The following is a 17,659-nucleotide window of genomic DNA, read 5'->3' as shown; positions in this document are numbered from 1 at the left end:
CCCTTCCCTTCCCTTCCCTTCCCTTCCCTTCCCTTCCCTTCCCTTCCCTTCCCTTCCCTTCCCTTCCCTTCCCTTCCCTTCCCTTCCCTTCCCTTCCCTTCCCTCTGCTCATCACCACTGTCACTGTCACCAGACACGGCCACACCAAATGGGACCCTAAAAGTCTCCCCCAAATTGGTGATGGGACCCACAGAAACTCCCCCAAAATTGGGAATGGGACCCCTAAACATTTCCCCTAATATTGGGGATGGGGCTCTCAAAAAACTCCAAAAGTCCCCCAAAAATTTGGGATGGGACACCCAGAGACTCCCCCAAAACTGGGAATGGGACCTCTAAACATGTCCCCCTAATATTGGGGATGGAGCTCCCAGGAAACCCCCAAAAGTCTCCCCAAAACTGGGGATGGGAGCCACGGACACTCCCCCAAGGGTATGGGGAATGGGACCCTAAACATCTCCCCTAATATTGGGGATGGGGGTCTCAAAAAACTCCAAAAGTCTCCCCAAAATTTGGGATGGGACCCACAGAGACACCCTCCCACAACATCAGGGATGGGACCCCTAAAATCTCCCCTAAAGTTTGGGTGGGAACTCCAGGAATCCACAAAAATTTCCCCAAAAATGGGGTTTGGAACCAGAGAAATTTCCTCAAAATCTCTCCAAAACTGAGAGTGGGAACCCGAAAGTCCCCCCAAAATTTGGTACAGCACCCCTAAATTCTCCTCAGAATTGGGGTTCCCATTACTAAAATAATTAAAATTGTGACTTTTGAGTCAAAATTCTCCTTACTGAGGGGGCTGGGGCTTTCCAGCAGAGAGAATTCTATAAATGGATTTATTTTACATATCCCCAATACATATTTATATGGATTTTATCCATATTTATATATTTACAGATGCAGATTTTTTTTTTTTTTTTTTTTTGTAAGAACAGCCCAGGTGATGCTTGGGGCCAGCAGAGCCACCCTGGGGACAGCAGAGACACCTTGGGGACAGCAGAGTCACCCCGGGGACAGCAGAGCCATCCTGGGCCACTGGAGCCACCTTGGGGACAGCAGAGACACCTTGGGGGCAGCAGAGACATCTTGGGGACAGCAGAGTCACGCTGGGGACAGGGCTGGAGGGACCGTCCCTGTCCCCGCCAAGGGATGTGACCTTCGCACCCCCCACCCCATTCCCGCAGCCTTTCTCCAGCTGTTTTCCAGCTGTTCTCCATCCCGGCTGCCCCGAGGGGCCGGGAGGGGCTCGGTGTCCCCCTGGGGGTGCCGAGGGCGGTGGTGCCGAGGGTGGGGGGGCAGCGCCAGCCCGGGGTCCCTCCCGAGCTGCTCCATCCATCCCGGCGGAGGGAGGAGCCTCCGCATCCCCGAGCGGTGACACCGAGCCCGGCGGCGACAGGGACAGGGACAGGGACAGGGACAGGGACAGGGACAGGGACAGGGACAGGGACAGGGAAGGGAAGGGTCCGGAGGGACACGGGACAGGACAGGGCAGAGGGAGGTGCGGGGCATCCCCGGAGCCCCGGGCCGTGAAGGAGCAGCCGGGCTGTCCCCAGACCCTCCTTTGGGACAGAACCGGGACCCCGCTGCCTCAGCCATGGGGGGTCCCTGGCAGCCACCCCGGCCCCGCTCGCTGCTGCTGCTGCTGCTCCTGCCCATGCTCCAGGTGAGCGACCCTGGGGACAGGATGGGGGGCACCGGGGGTCCCCCATGCCAGACACCTGTGGGGATGGGAGGAGTGAGGGGTCCTCCTGTCCAGGGTGGGGGTGCCCATCCCATTATCCCATCCCATCCCATCCCATTATCCCATCCCATCCCTCCCATCCCATCCCATCCCATCCCATCCCATCCCATCCCACCCCATTATCCCATCCCATCCCATCCCATCCCATCCCATCCCATCCCATCCCATCCCATTATCCCATCCCATCCCATCCCATCCCATCCCATCCCATCCCATCCCATCCCCATCTGTGGTGCTCCAAAATTGCCAGCTCCCCTTGGGGACTTTCCCGCAGCTCCTGGGGACAATGTGGTGACAAAGGTTCAGCTGGGACCCCCAGGACCCAGCAGTGCTCAGGGACCCCCCAGGGCAGAGGTCCCGAGGGTTCAGGTCCCAGGGATGATCCCTTGGGAACGGCTCCTCCACCCCACACCACACAGAGCACCCCCAGCACAGGGGTTGGGTGCAGGGGGTGCAGGGGACAGGGACAGCCACGGGTGACCCCCAGGACAGGGATATGGGCATGGCTGGCACCAAATCCCTGTGGGAATGGGGGCACTGGGGCAGTTGTGCTGCCAGAGGGAGAGAAACAGCGCTGGGGTGGTCAGGCTGTGCTGGGGAAAGGGGAGGGGAAGGGAAAGGGGAAAAAGGAAAAAAAGGGGGAAAGAGGAAAAAGGGGGAAAAGGGGGGAAAAGAGAAAAAAAGAGAAAAAAAGAGAAAAGGAAAAAAGGGAAAGGGAAAGAGAAAAAGGGAGAAGGAAAAAAAGAGAAAAGGAAGAAAGAGAAAACTAAAAAAAAAAAAAGAAAAGGAAAAAAGGGAAAAGGAAAAGGGAAAAGGGAAAAAGAAAAAAGGGAAAAGAAAAAAAGAGAAAGGGGAAAGGGAAAGGCGAGGGAAAGGGAAAAAAGGGAAAAGGAAAAAATGGAAAGGGAAAAAAAGGAAAAGGGAAGGGGAAGCTGGGCTGTGGGAGCACTGGAGGCTTGCAGGGTTTTATAGACTGATGGCATCAGTAGGGAAACTGAGGCACAGCAGGAAATCCCTGCCCTGCAGGGAGCTCGGAAGGGAGCCCAGCACATTCCCTGTTCCTGCTTCAGCATCCTGGCCCTGCTGCCATAACTAAGAAACCAAACCCAGCAGCTCTGCAGCCCAAGAGGGGTGAGAGAAACCCCCCTGCCCCATCCATGCCCCCATCACTGGAAGGATGGAGGAGGAGCAGAATTCCTGGGCCTTCCCAGTGCTGTGCCCAGAGCCATCCCCAAAACGCCTTTTCCAGGCTGAAATTCCCTTGAAATCTTGTATTCAGCAGGAAAAGGACACAAAATCTCCTGGGGGAAGTGAAGGGACCCTGAGGAGCGGGCGCATGGCCAGGACAGGCAGGGCAGGGCTCAGCCAAGGGATGCTCCAAGGTCCCACATTCCCTGTGCTGGGAAGCTCAGGGATCCGCCCTCATCCCTCTGTTCCTGCAGCTCCTACACCTCTGGCCTCTCACTGAAACAATCAGCAACACAAACCCAGGTGCACCAGATCCCTGTTCCAGACAGTCCTGAACCTGCTGGGATGCTTGGGAATGGGCAGGGATGTGGGAATGGGCATGGAGGGATACATGGGAATGGACATGGACACTTGGGAATGGGCAGGGATGTGTGGGAATGGGCACAAACACCAGGGAATGGGCACAATTCCATTACTGCAATTCCACAATTCCACTACTCCAATTCCACAATTCCAGGGCAGGGCGGGACTGGGATGGGTTTGTGGTCCCTTCCAACTCAAATCCATTATTCCATTTCTACAATTCCACTACTCCAGTTCCACAATTTCATTACTCCAATTCCCCAAATCCATGGCGGGTGGAGACTGGGATGAGCGTGGATGAGTGTGTGGTCCCCTCCAACCCAATTCCATTATTCCATTTCTACAATTCCATGATTCCATTTCTACAATTCCATGACTCCAATTCCAGAATTCCATGACTCCAATTCCATAATTCCATGTCAGATGGAGACTGAGATGGGTTTGTGGTCCCATCCACCCCAACTCCACGATTCCCTTTCTGTAATTCCATGACTCCAACTCCACAATTCCATTACCCCAATTCCACAACTCCATGATTCCAATTCCACAATTCCATGACTCTAATTCCATAATTCCATGGCAGGTGGGGTCTGGGATGGGTTTGTGGTCCCTTCCAACCCAACTCCATTATTCCATTTCCACAATTCCATGCTTCTACTTCCACAATTCCATTACTCCATAATTCCACAATTCCATGGCAGGTGGGGACTAGGATGGGTACGTGGTCCCTTCCAACCCAAATCCATTATTCCATTTCTACAATTCCACGACTCCAATTCCACAATTCCAAGACCCCAATTCCACAATTCCAAGACTCCAATTCCACAACTCCATGATTCCAATTCCTCAATTGGAATGCGGCAGGTGGGGACAGGGATGGGTGTGTGGTCCCTTCCAACCCAAATCCATGATTCCATTTCTACAATTCCATGATTCCATTTCTATAATTCCATGACTCCAATTCCAGAACTCCACGACCCCAATTCCACAACTCCATGACTCCAATTCCACAATTCAATGACTCCAATTCCACAATTCCATGGCAGGTGGGGACTGGGATGGATGTGTGGTCCCTTCAATGGAATCCATGATTCCATTTCTACAATTCCATGATTCCATTTCTACAATTCCATTATTCCATTTCTATAATTCCATGACTCCAATTCCACAGTTCCAAGACTCCAATTCCACAACTCTATGGCTCCAATTCCACAATTCCATGGCTCCAATTCCACAATTCCACGGTTCTCCTGCCTGCCCTTTCCCCTCTCCAAGGTGCAGGGGACTCATCCCGACTGCTCCATCGTGCTCCACTTCCAGCAGCTGGAGGAGGAATGTCTGCAGAGGATCCGGAGCGAGAGCCCCAGCCCGGGGCAGGCAGGGCAGGGTGAGCCTGGATCAGCTCCCTGGGAGCAGGGGGGAATCCTGAGGGGTGTCTGGAGGGTGACCATGGGAGGGGATTGCAGAGCACTCGTGGGTGTGGGATTTCCAGGGAAATGAGAACAGCACTAAGGAAAGGTCAAGGAGGATCCCCGGAGAGTGCCAGAAATGCTGCTGGGATGGGATAGAGGGGATTGAGGGATGCAAACAACCGCCAGAACTCAGCCCTGGTGGGTTTAGAGAATCTTGGAATGTTTGGAATTGGGAGGGACCTCAAAGCCCACCCAGTGCCACCCCTGCCATGGCAGAGACGCCTTCCACTGTCCCAGGTGCTCCAACCCCAATGTCCAACCCGGCCTTGGGCACTGCCAGGGATCCAGGGGCAGCCCCAGCTGCTCTGGGCACCCTGTGCCAGGGCCTGCCCGCCCTCCCAGGGAACAATTCCTAATTCCCAATATCCCATCCAGCCCTGCCCTCTGGCAGTGGGAGCCATTCCCTGTGTCCTGTCCCTCCATCCCTTGTCCCCAGTCCCTCTCCAGCTCTCCTGGAGCCCCTTTGGGCCCTGCAATGTCAGGATCTCTTGCTGCTCAGAGTGACCCCAAGAAAAGTTGGAAAGTCTCTTTTCCCAGCCCTGCGCTTGAAGAAGGAGTCAGAGCTCTTCATTTCTTGGTCTCAAGGTTGTTTATTGCATCTTATCTATAAAAAAGTTTCTCCTGCCCTGCCGAGGTCAGCTCAGCAAGACAGTCCAGGCACTCTGCCTGCCCCTGGGGCAGTGTTATGTCTTTATACTGAAAACTGTATACAATATTTACAATTACTTTCTAATACCTATCACCTATGTTAGACAGTGAGCTTCTACTCTAAACCAATCCAAAAGTGCCACCATCACAGCAGGAGATGGAGACCAAGAAGAAGGAGAAAGGCTGGACATGCCCAGATTCCTCCATCTTGCCCCCTGAACCCCTATTCTAGAAACCCCAAAATCTACTTTTCCACCCTGTGATAACTTCACTATTATTCTACTTAAACTGTTGTGGCTTGCTGGTCTTCATACAAGGTTGGTAATTTGCTCCACGGGTCATAACCAAACCCACAGGGGCATTTTGGGCTCTGTGCCAGGGTCTCTGAGCCCCCTGGCAGGGCTCTGGGCTGCTCAGGACAGACAGAGGGATGTGCTGGGTCCTGACACTGCAAGGGGCTCTGAGCTCTCCCTGGAGCCTCCTCACCCCCCCAGGGAGGGATTCATGGAGTTTGGCAGTGCTGGGTTGGTCCCTGCCCCTGGTAGAGTCCCCTCCATCCCCCTGCACCAATGCCAGGCTTGTGGCCACCAGCACCGGGGTCACTCTGTGGTGTCACCACCTCACATCTGCTCCCCTTCCTAATTCAGTAAATTTTACTGCCAAACATTTTTTTGAGCAGCTCAGTTTTCCCATATCTGGGGTTTTAAATGAATTAACTGGTTGAAAAACCAATTTTCAATTGCTGCTTTTGGACATCCTTTTTTTTAAATTGCATCTCAGTTTCCATCCAAAAGTGGAATGGCCCAAATCCCAGGCAAAAATTGTCACCTGGAGAATAAGGAAGGCATAATTCCAGGGGTTTCATCTCATAGCAGTGGAAAAATTAAGCACTAAATGCATATGAAGGTGCATAATTGCTTAAGTAACTCTGCAGAAATGTCATTTATCCTTCAGCTTAGCAGGGAAAAGCCAAATTGATTGGAAAAGGTCCATTTTGCAACCTGAACTGTGCCAGCCAAGGGGAAGGAACCTCACTGCAGGAAAATATCCGAGATGTGGGAATGCATAATTAATATCTGGGTTTAATCCTGGGGCTTCTGCTGTCCCTGTCCACCTGAGCTGCATCCATCCCTTTCCCTGCTTGCACCAGCGTGGGGAGCCTGACTCCAGGACAGGCTCAGATCCCATCCATGGGGAGGGAGGGCCCTGGGATCTCCTTATTCCTTATTCCTTATTCCTTATTCCTTATTCCTTATTCCTTATTCCTTATTCCTTATTCCTTATTCCTTATTCCTTATTCTTTATTCCCAATCTCCCACCCATCCCTGCCCTCTGGCAGTGGGAGCCATTCCCTGGGTCCTGTCCCTCCATCCCTTGTCCCCAGTCCCTCTGCAGCTCTCCTGGAGCCCCTTCAGGCCCTGCAGGGGCTCTGAGCTCTCCCTGGAGCTTCTCCTCTCCAGGTGAGCACCCCCAGCTCTCCGAGCCTTTCCTCTTCCATCTCTTCCATTCCTTGCACCGTATCCATGGTATCCTCTGGACTATGGGGGCTAAAATTTCAGAGGAGGCCCTGGAGAGGCTCCAAAGGCTCCTCTGAGCCAGGCTGGGAGAGCTGGGGGTGCTCCCCTGGAGAGGAGAAGCTCCAGGGAGAGCTCAGAGCCCCTTGCAGGGCCCGAAGGGGCTCCAGGAGAGCTGAAGAGGGACTGGGGACAAGGGATGGAGGGACAGGACACAGGGAATGGCTCCCACTGCCAGAGGGCAGGGATGGATGGGAGATTGGGAATTGGGAATTGTTCCCTGGGAGGGTGGGGATGGGTTGGGATGGAATTCCCAAAGCAGCTGTGGCTGCCCCTGGATCCCTGGCAGTGCCCAAGGCCAGGTTGGACATTGGGCTTGGAGCAGCCTGGGATAGTGGAAGGTGTCTCTGCCATGGCAGGGGTGAAACTGGATGAGTTTTAAGGTCCCTTCCAACCCAAACCATTCCAGGATTCCCTGCTCCCAAAACCCCAAGAAATGAAGGGTCTGCTCTCAGGGACGATCCCAATTCTGTGCTCACTTCCCTGATCCTCCAGAACAAAAACCCAGCCCCACTTTGACATTGTGGATGCAAATCCCTCTCTGCCAGCACTGCCACCCCCAGGCTGAAATCAGAGGAAATTCATCAGCCCTGTCCAGTTCCACATTCCCTGCTGGGAATGGCTCCATGAATAATGTGGATCTGCAGGGTTAATGATGGAGGCTGGGACAGCAGCTGGCCGGCACTGGGATCTCCTTGTCCCATCATAAATTCCTCCAGGCCCTGAGTCTGCCTGGCTGTGCTCATTCCCCAGAAAACTGAGAATGATTTAAACAGGAATTCAGTGCTGGATAGGGAAGCAAAAGTTGTTTAAGCTTAAGTCATGCAGAAACCCTTGCACGACTTCCTTCTGTCCTTGGGGACACATCCTGAGCTGAGCCTCCAGCAAAAGGAAAAGGGGAAGGGGAAAGGGGAAAAAGAAGCAAAAAGGAAAGGGGAAAGGGGAAGAGGGAAAGGGGAAGAGAAAGGGAATGGGGGAAAAGGGGAAAAAAGGGAAAAGGGAAAAAAGGGGAAAGGGGGGGGAAGGGAAAAAAGGGGAAAAGGGAAAAATAGGGAAAGGGGGAAAAGGAAAAAAAGAAAAGGAAAAAATAGAAAAGGAAGAAAGGGAAAGGAAAAAGGGGAAAGAGGAAAGGGGAGGGAAAGGGGGGAAAGGGGAAAAAAGGGGAAAAAAGGGGAAAAAAGGGGAAAAGGGGAAGGGGAGAAGGGGTTGGGGAAAAAAGAGGAAAGGGGTAAAAGGGGGAAAGGGGAAAAAAGGGGAAAGGGGAAAGGAGAAAAAAGGGGAAGGGGGGAAGGGGACGGGGAAGGGGAAGCTGGGCTGAGGGAGCACTGGGGGCTTGCAGGGCTTTAGAGGCTGATGGCATCAGCGGGGAAACTGAGGCACAGCAGGAATTGCCTGCCCTGGCGTCCTCTCCCTCCCCAGGCTGCCCCACCGAGTGGGACGGGCTCAGCTGCTGGCCAGCCCTGCCCCAGGGCCAGTCCCGAGCTGTCACCTGCCCCGAGATCCTGAGTGTCTTCAAGAAGCCCAAAGGTTTGAATCCAGCGGGGATCGCTCATCCCACGGCCCCACCCGCCCTGCCAGGGCCCCCAGAGCCACCCCAGCCCTTCCCTCCCGCCCCACAGCTCCTGCCCGTCCCAAAATGTCCTCGGTGGAAACTGCAGCCCCAGCAGGGACAGGAAAACAGAGATTCGGGGACCCAAATCCTTTCATCCCTCTGTGGATGCAGCTCTTGGGGACCTCATCCTCCATCCTGGTGGCACCAGGACAGTCCCCTCACTGCCCTCCCTTCCCATCCCAGGGCTCCCGAGCTCCCACTGGAACATTCCAGCACTTCCTCAGACAGGAGTAATTCAGGAAATGTTGGGAAATATTTGCTTTGGGGTAGGAACAGCTCAGGAGAGGCTCGAAGGAGCCCTCACAGGATGACTGAGCACTTTTACAGCCTTAATTCCCAATTCCCTTCCCCTGGAGGGATCTGTGCCTGTTTTCACACCCTGTCAGAAGTTTTCCTGGCAGCTCCAGGCATGGGGCCATGGGATCCAGAAGGGATGGGATAGCAATGGGATTTGGGAGGGAGGGGTGGGGTTGGGGAGGGATGGGGCAGTGATAGGGTCCAGAAGCAGCAATGGGATCCAGGAGGGACGGGGCAGCCCACAGGTACCACGCTGCTGTCCCTGTCTGTTCCAGACCGGCCATTTTGGGGGTGCCATCAGAGGTGACACCCGTGTCTCCCCTGAGGTCCCCCCTTGTCCTGCAGGGCTGATCCAGAGGAACTGCACCGAGTGGGGCTGGAGCCCCCCCAGCCCCCCCTACCACAGCGCCTGCCAGTTGGAGATGCTGGGCAGCAGCAATGACACCGAGGCCAAGGCACGTGGGACACCTGGGGCTGTGGGGATCTGTCCCCATGGCCCCATTTCCCCTTGGCCACACGTCCCCACATGGCCCCGTGTCCCCATGGCCCCATGGCTCATTGTCCCCATTGTCTCCATGGCTCAGTGTCCCCATTTTCCAATGTCCCCAAGCCCCCATGACCCCATGTCTCCATTTCCTCATGTCCCCATAGCTCTGTGTCCCTATTTCCCTATGTCCCTATGGCCCCATGTCCCCACGCTGCCCCATAGCCGCATGGCCCCATGTCACCACACTGCCCCATGTCCCTGTGTCCCCATGTCCCTATTTCCCCATGTCCCTATGGCCCTGTGTCCCCAAACAGCCCCTTTTCCCAATGTCCCCATGCCCCTGTGTCCCCATGTCCCCATACTGCCCCATGTCCCCATGGCTGTGTCCCCATTTCCCCATGTCCCCATGGCCCTGTGTCCCCACACTGCCCCATGTCCCTGTGTCCCCATGTCCCCTCACTGCCCACTGGCCCCGTGTCCCCTGTCCCCTGTCCCTGTGTCCCCACACTGCCCACTGGCCAAAGAACCATGGAGATGCTCCTGGGTTATCCCATCGCCCCTGCCTGTCCCTGTCCCCTCCCTCCACTGTGCTGTCCTTTGCAGAGAGGCCACTTTGTCACCATGAAGGTGCTCTACACCTGCGGCTACTCCACGTCACTGGCAGCGCTGCTCCTGGCCATCGGCATCTTCTGCTGCTTCAGGTAGGGCTGGGAGCTGCTCCAGGGCTGGAGGGACACAGGACAAACCCCAGCAGGAACGGCTGCCCCCAGCCTGGCCCCTCCTGGAGCAGCCAGGACCCATCCCAGCCGACAGGGAAACAGGAGAGCAATGGCAGCTTTGTCCTTCCCTGGTGGCCCTCTTGGGTTCTGGTTTTGCACATGTCCCCGTGCTGCAGGTTTGGGCTCTCCAGAGGTTTCTGGGATGTTCCCTTAAGGTCCTTGAGCAGCCCCAAGCACAGCGCTATTGTATTAGCAGGGAAATGCCCTGATGAATGGAGGAATGATGCATCTGACTCCATGTTCTCAGAAGGCTAAATTATTACTTTATTACACTATATTATATTAAATTATATTATAGTATAATAATATATTAATATATAATATTAAATAATATAATAATATTATATTCATATTGTTATATTAAACAATATTATATTATGTTATATTATATTATATTATATTATATTATATTATATTATATTATATTATATTATATTATATTATATTATATTATATTATATTATATTATATTATATTATATTATATTATATTATATTATACTAAAGAATACAGAAAGGGTACTTACAGAAGGATAAAAAGATAATTATGAAAACTTGTGACTCTTTCCAGAGTCCCGACACAGCTTGGCCCTGATTGGCCAAAGAGTGAAAACAACTCACAGCAGAATCCAATGAAACAATCACCTGTGGGTAAACAATCTCCAAACACATTCCACATGAGCACAGCACAGGAGAAGCAAATGAGATCAGAATTGTTCTCCTTTTCTCTGAGGCTTCTCAGCTTCCCAGGAGAAAAATCCTGGGTGAAGGGATTTTTTCAGAGAATGTGAATGCCACACAGCACAGCCCTGCCCTTCCTGCTTTTAGAGCAGGAAAGCTTCTCCAGGGCTTTGTGACCATCACCAGCAGTGATCCCAGGGAAGGGGACAACAAAGTACCCTCTCTGCCCCTGTTTGGGCCCAGCCCATCTCTCCCTCCTGCAGGAAGCTGCACTGCACCAGGAATTCCATCCACATCCACTTCTTCACCTCCTTCATCCTGCGGGGCACGGCCGTGTTCATCAAGGACAGGGTCCTCTTCTCGGACGAGTCCATCGACCACTGCACAATGTCCACGGTGAATCCCAAACTGCTCCAAACCCCAGCCCTGGAGCACAGCAGGGGCTCTTTGGGAGGGGTCTGGTGGGACCTGGGGGAATTTGTCACTGCAGAGAGAAGAAAGAAGCTGTGAGATGGAGGAAATTCTGTCCTGGGTGGCCATGGGGAGGTTCAACATTTCTGCATTTCCCTTTGTGCAGGGAATAAATTCTGTCCTCAAAACTGCTCTGGCCTCAGGCTAGGTGTCCCCAGTGGGGCTAAAGCTCAGCACAGCCCCACCAGCACCAGGTACTGCTCAGATCTGAAGTTTTCAATCAAAACAGGAACCCCTGAGCGAAGACACAGCACTGAGAACACCACAGACACAACCACGGGGTTTTTAAAGATCCTACAAAACCAGCCCGTGGTCACCTGCCCATGGGGCACAGGCAGAGCAGAACCTGGTGCAGGTGGTGTGAGGGGCTGGGGCAGAGTCCCTGGGGCTGCACTGAAAGGCCATCACTGAAAGGCCATCACTGAAAGGCCATCACGGGTGTCCTCAAGAGGGTGGACAGGAGGGTGACAGTCCCTGTGCTGCACTCTGAGCCGTCCCCTCCTCCCCTGGCAGGTGACCTGCAAGGCAGCCATCACCTTCTTCCAGTACTCAGTGCTGGCCAACTTCTACTGGCTGCTGGTGGAGGGGCTGTACCTGCAGACGCTGCTGCTGCTCACCTTCACCTGCGACAGGAGCTACACCTGGGGCTACGTCCTCATGGGCTGGGGTGAGCCTGGGGACATCCCGGACATCCCTGGGCAGGAACCACCTAGGAACAGCCTGATCTGGGACCCACCTGGCCAGAGTCCAGCATCTCCCCACCCCATCTCCTGCATGGCCTTGGTGGGCACCCACCTGCTCCTGCCAGAGCTCAGAGCTGCTGGGGAAGCATGGCCTGGTCAGGACAGCTCCTCCTTTCTTTCCACACCCACCTGGGGCTGGGAATGCCCATCCCAGGTGCCAGGGTGTGATGGAAGAGCGTGGGGACAGGAGGGTGACACAGACATGGCACCACCACTTCCTTCTCCTGGAGAAGGTGGGATGGTTGTCACCTTCCTGCCACACCCAGAACTGAGCTGGACATGTGTTCTGGGGACGAGGGACAGAGGGGTGGCACGGGGGCTTCCCAGAGCACTGGAGGGGCCATCCCTGCCTGTGTCCTGTCCTTGCAGGTGTCCCTATGGTCACAGTCGGGGTGTGGGTGCTCACCAGGCTCCAGTATGACAACCACGGGTAAGAGCAGGAGGGGTTGGGTCTTTCTGGTTGTCAAACTGTCCCTTGGCCTCGTCCAGGCCACCCCAGCCACGTGTCCCAGTCCAAGGGCTGGGAAATGAACCCTTGGCATGGGATGGATGCTCAGGAGGGCAGGACTGGGCCAGCCTTCATTTCAATGTTATTTCTGTTTTCTGGTGGGTCCTGTGGCAGGAGGGGTGCAAAGGGGTCAGGGGTCTGGCCAAAGAAATGGCGGGGGGACAGCTGGGCCATGTGGGTCCCCGTGGGTGCCAGAGCCACCTTGCTGTCCCATAGGTGCTGGGATGACTACTCCAGTGTGTACTGGTGGGTGATCAAGGCTCCCATCCTCCTGGCCATATTTGTGAGTGTGCCCCCTGAGAGGCCCCCCCAGAGCCAGGGTCCCACACGGCCAGGGGACCCATCCAGGGACTGTGCAGGGCCTGAGATGTGGCCTCCCTCCTGGGGCAGGTGAACTTCCTCATCTTCCTCAACGTCACCAGGATGTTGGCACAGAAGATCCGGTGCCCGGACCTCAGCAGAACCCACAAGCAGCAGTACATGTAAGGGGACAGGGCTGTGCCCACTGTGAGGTCTGGGATGGGGACAGGGCTGTGCCCACCCCGGAGTCCCAGGGCAGAGGGACCTCCCTTGGAGGAGCACAGAGCTCAGCCCTGGAGCCTCCAGGACCTGTCTCTCACAGAACCTCTCCAAGGTTTTGGGGAGGTCTGAGGGGGCAGCAGGAGCCCCCAGAGCCCTGTCCCTCTCCACAGGAGGCTGACCAAGTCCACGCTGCTGCTCATCCCCCTCTTTGGGGTGCACTACGTGGTGTTCGCGCTCTTCCCTGAGCACGTGGGCGTGGAAGCCCGGCTCTACTTCGAGCTCGTGCTGGGCTCCTACCAGGTGAGATGGGCAGGGAAAGCCCCATGGCCCCATCCCAAATCTCACCAGGACCTTCTGGAACGTGGGGGTTTGGCCTCTTTTGGGAGAGGGTGCCCCCAAACACCTGGGGCAGGGCCTGGAGAACCTGGCACTGATTCTCCAGTGGAAGGAGGTAAAGGTAGGGAGAAGATGAGCACAGAGGGGTCCAGCCCCCTCCTCTGGGTGCAAATTGCTCTGCCTGTCCTCTCCAGGGCTTCCTGGTGGCTCTGCTCTACTGTTTCCTCAATGGGGAGGTGAGTGTGTGTCCCCACCCCAACCCCAGGCACCACAGCGGGCACGGGGACACCCCAAGGGTGCCCCAAAGCTGGGGTGGGCAGGGTCAGTTCCTCCTCCCCTTGCCCCCCAGTCCCCTCTGTTGGGTGCTGTCTGGCGTCCCTGGGTGCCAGCAGTGCCACACTGGTGCAGGTCCAGGCTGAGATCAGGAGGAACTGGGGCACGTGGCAAAGGTCCATGGAGAGCAACGTCTTCAACCTGGCCACCCAGGACTTCACGGCGTGAGCAGGACAGGAGAGGGGCTGATGCAGGAGCAGCTCCAGGGCTGCAGCACCAGAAAGACTCAATCCCTTGTGATTTTGGTGGTTCTGGGTCTGATACCCTCAGAGGGAACAACCAGAAAGACCCAAACCCCACTCTGATTTTGGGGGTGTTGGGAACAACCAGAAAGACCCAACCCCTACTGATTTTGGAGGTTATGGGTCTGACACCTTCAGAGGGTGTTGGGAACAATCAGAAAAACCCAACCCCTCTCTGATTTTGGGGGTTCTGAGTCTGACACCCTCAAAGGGAACAACCAGAAAGACCCAACTCTTTCTAATTTTGGAGGTTGTGAGTCTGACAACCTCAGAAGGTGTTGGGAACAACCAGAAAGACCCAACCCTGCCCCAATTTTGGACGTTCTGGGTCTGACATCCTCAGAGGGAACTACCAGAAAGACCCAATCCCTTCTGATTTTGGGGGTTCTGAGTCTGACAGTCTCAGAGGAAACAACCAGAAAGACCCAAACCCCCCCAATTTTGGAAGTTCTGGGTCTCACACTCTCAAAGGGAACTACCAGAAAGACCCAATCCCTTCTGATTTTGGGGGTTCTGAGTCTGACTCCTTCAAAGGGAACAACCATAAAGACCCAACCCCTTGTGATTTTGGAAGCTCTGAGTCTGATACCCTCAGAAGGTGTTGGGAACAACCAGAAAGACCCAACTCCCCTGATTTTGGGAGTTCTGGGTCTGCCACCCTCAGAGGGTGTTGGGAACAACCATGGGAGAGGCTCTGCATGCTCGGCGCTGGTGGATCTTGCACCCTGTGGTAGCACCTCACCCCCAGAGCTCTCACTGCTTTGGGGCAGAGTTCCAGGCAAAGAGAAGGGAAATTCTGCACTTTTCTGCCTGAAACTGGGAAGGAAACACAGAAATCCTTCACCCAAGGACAGCTGGTGGGTTTTGTCTGCACTGAAGGAAAAGGAGCAGCGCCGATACTGAAGGGATTCACTGATGGATGTTTTCCCCTTTCCTTGGTTTACAAAATAATTTCCTGCCTGGGAAGATTCCCAAACAGAGCCAGGAGCCCCCTGGGGATGGGGGGAGGATACAGAGAGAGGCAAAATCCCAAACCTCTACAAGAGACCCCTGCAAATGGCCTCTGGACCCAGTTCCTCCCCATTCCCAAAATTCTTCCCTTTCTCCCATGGGGGTTGAGTGAGCTGGAGATGTTCCCGTGCCAGGAGAGCTCTCCCAGCCCTTTGCTCTGAGGAATGGGACTCACCTGGCATTCCTGGGGGTCAGGAAGGGTTTTCCCAATAAAATCTCATTCCAAGTCCAGCCTCACTTTTCAGTGTCTCGTTTTGCTCCACAAACCCAGAGGATTTGGGATTGGGGGTGCTGCAGGATGAAAACCCTGCCCATGATGTAATGCCTGGAGGTACCTCCCAGGCAATCTCTGCTTTTCCCCTGCCTGGTGAAGCTCACAGAGAGGAGATGGAGGAGGAAGGTGAGGAAGATCTCGAGGTGGGGGCACCACAAGCTGTCCCAAACGTCCTGGGGTGCCCTCTGGGTGCCCCCAGCCTGTTCCAGCACCATGAACATCCTTCACCCTCCCAGCTGAGCTCCTGCCCTCCAAATGGTGCCTCCAGGAGGGAGAGAGGCCCCAAATGCCCTTTTTCCAAACTTCCTGGCCTCTCCTCTGCTCCTGAGACCGGAGCCACCCGATCCCAGCCTTGCTTCTCACCCTGCCTGGGTGCCACGTGTCCTTCCCTAAATAAACCCCACTTGCTGGCCCCAGTCCAGCTGCAGGATCTCCAGAGATCCCATCTGGGAGGGCACCGAGAGGGAAACAGAGGCCCAGAGCTGATCTGGGGTGAGATGGGAGAGGTTCCATTAAAAATCCCTCCAGAGCCAGCACATCCTGAACCATCAGAGGGTTTTGGAAGGTGTCAAATAAATCCCTGTCTGCAGCCAGGAAGGGACAGAGGTGAAGAGAATCCCTCTGCATCATCAGTGAGGATGGGATGAGACAGCAGCAGACTGAGCAGGACTGGGGATGCTCAGTGGGAAAGCCTGTTTCCATAAACCTTTAAAAAACTCCGGATTTGCACCTATTTCCAGCTGCAGATGGCGTTTTGGGGTGATAAATTACCCCAAATGACCCTCTGGGGTTGGCTGGGCTTTCAAGCCCCTGCAGGACAGGAGCCCAGGGTGGCTCCAGGAGGGGACTGGGAATCGCCCTCAGCCTGCAGGAAAGGTTTTCCAAAGGCTCCCAGCACCGACCATGCCCTGCAGCTACAAAAGATCATGGAAAGGCATCTTAAAGTGTTGAAAGAGACCTTAAATCTCATGGGCAGGGACACCTTCCACTATCACAGACTGCTCTCAGCCCCGTCCAGCCTGGCCTTGGACACTGCCAGGGATCCAGGGCTCCTGTGCCAGGGCCTGCCCGTCCTCACAAGGAGGAATTTCTTCCGAAGATCGTCACAATCTCACAGATTTTTCCACTCTAAGGCTGCTGAGGGTGTGTTCAGGAGTGCTGAGCCCAGGCAGAGCAGGGTCAGTGTAGGATTGACGGCGTTAGGACGGTCAGGATGGACGGAGATGAGAGATCTCTGCAGCCAGGTCAGGAACTTGTGGTTTATTGCAAAGGGCCTGGGTGCAGGGCCCTGCTGGGAGCTGCCAAACACAGCTCAGAGCAGGCTGAGAGAAGAGAGGGGGAGAGAGGGTGAGAGAGTAAAAGCGGTAAGAGAGTAAAAGGCAAGAGCTAAGAGGCAAGAGTAAGAGTATAGAAAGTAAGTGAGCAAAGTTCCCGTTCCAATAAAATAAATCATTTTCTGTGTGGAATATTCTGATTCTCACTAACCAATCTAGTACAAGATACAAATCCTATAGCATTTACATACAGCCTATAAGAATCATTACCTTACCATACTGTGTTACATTTTAAACCCTAAAAACTCCTCTTTGGCCCCCTCTGCCAAGGTGTAGGGTCTGCTCTGACCCTTGGGCCTGTCTGCAAGCAGAGGGTGTTGTTCCATCAAAAGGGGATCACCTTCAGCTGGCCACACCATTGTTTTCCAGTTGTTCAGTAACTGAGGGATCTCAAAGCTTGCTTTCATTTCAATCTCGCTTATAGTTTCCATATTCTCAAAATCTTTTGCCAGGCAATCACATTTATAAGGCTTTCCTGTTTCATCTTCCCCAACACGTCAGGCTTCCCGCATCCCTCCCCCAGGAGTGCCCCATCCTGGCTCCCTCCTCTCGCAGCGTGTCCCGTGTGTCCCCCGGTGTCCCCCGGTGTCCCCGCAGCCCCAGTGTGTCCCGTGTGTCCCCAGCAGTGCCCGGGCATGGCGCAGTTTTGCCCACCCGGAGCCGGAGGGTGGCACTGCGGCCCCTCCGCAGCGCGGGCACGGTGGGGATGGCAGCGCTGGAGCGGGGGGACATCATCCCCACAGAAACCCCTCCAACAACCACACCACTGCCCATTAAAATAACTGCCCTGATGGTAACAGCCCTAGGCATCGTTTCAGCCCTAAAAATCTCAAAAATAGCCCAAACACTCATCCTCACAAAACAAACTCCTCTCTCAAACTTTTCAACATCCCTAGGGTACTTTAACCCCTTAATCCACTGCCTAAGCATAACCAACTTCCTCAACGGAGGACAAAACATTGCCTCCCACCCAACTGACCTCTCCTGATACAAAATATTAGGCCCAGAAGGACTGGCCAAAGACTGAAAACTAAACCCCTTCTCAGA

General features: G+C 54.5%; 1 protein-coding gene across 1 annotated transcript; it reads left to right on the top strand.

Moving 5' to 3' along the window:
* Window positions 1–1,591: 1,591 nt before the first annotated feature.
* LOC132084260 (vasoactive intestinal polypeptide receptor 1-like) lies at window positions 1,592–13,919 on the top strand. Its single transcript, XM_059489329.1, has 13 exons — window positions 1,592–1,660; window positions 4,565–4,676; window positions 8,403–8,510; window positions 9,238–9,347; window positions 9,983–10,080; window positions 11,102–11,234; window positions 11,823–11,976; window positions 12,422–12,482; window positions 12,777–12,843; window positions 12,951–13,042; window positions 13,253–13,382; window positions 13,613–13,654; window positions 13,827–13,919. Exons 1-13 carry the CDS (start codon window positions 1,592–1,594, stop codon window positions 13,917–13,919), a joined length of 1,269 nt encoding a protein of 422 aa, XP_059345312.1.
* The last annotated feature ends 3,740 nt before the right edge of the window (window positions 13,920–17,659 follow it).

This window comes from Ammospiza nelsoni, chromosome 26, assembly GCF_027579445.1.
Source record: "Ammospiza nelsoni isolate bAmmNel1 chromosome 26, bAmmNel1.pri, whole genome shotgun sequence".
Classification (NCBI taxonomy): Eukaryota; Metazoa; Chordata; class Aves; order Passeriformes; family Passerellidae; genus Ammospiza; species Ammospiza nelsoni.
The sequence above is the reverse complement of the archived record's forward strand: the minus strand, read 5'-3'. Positions and strand labels throughout refer to the sequence as shown.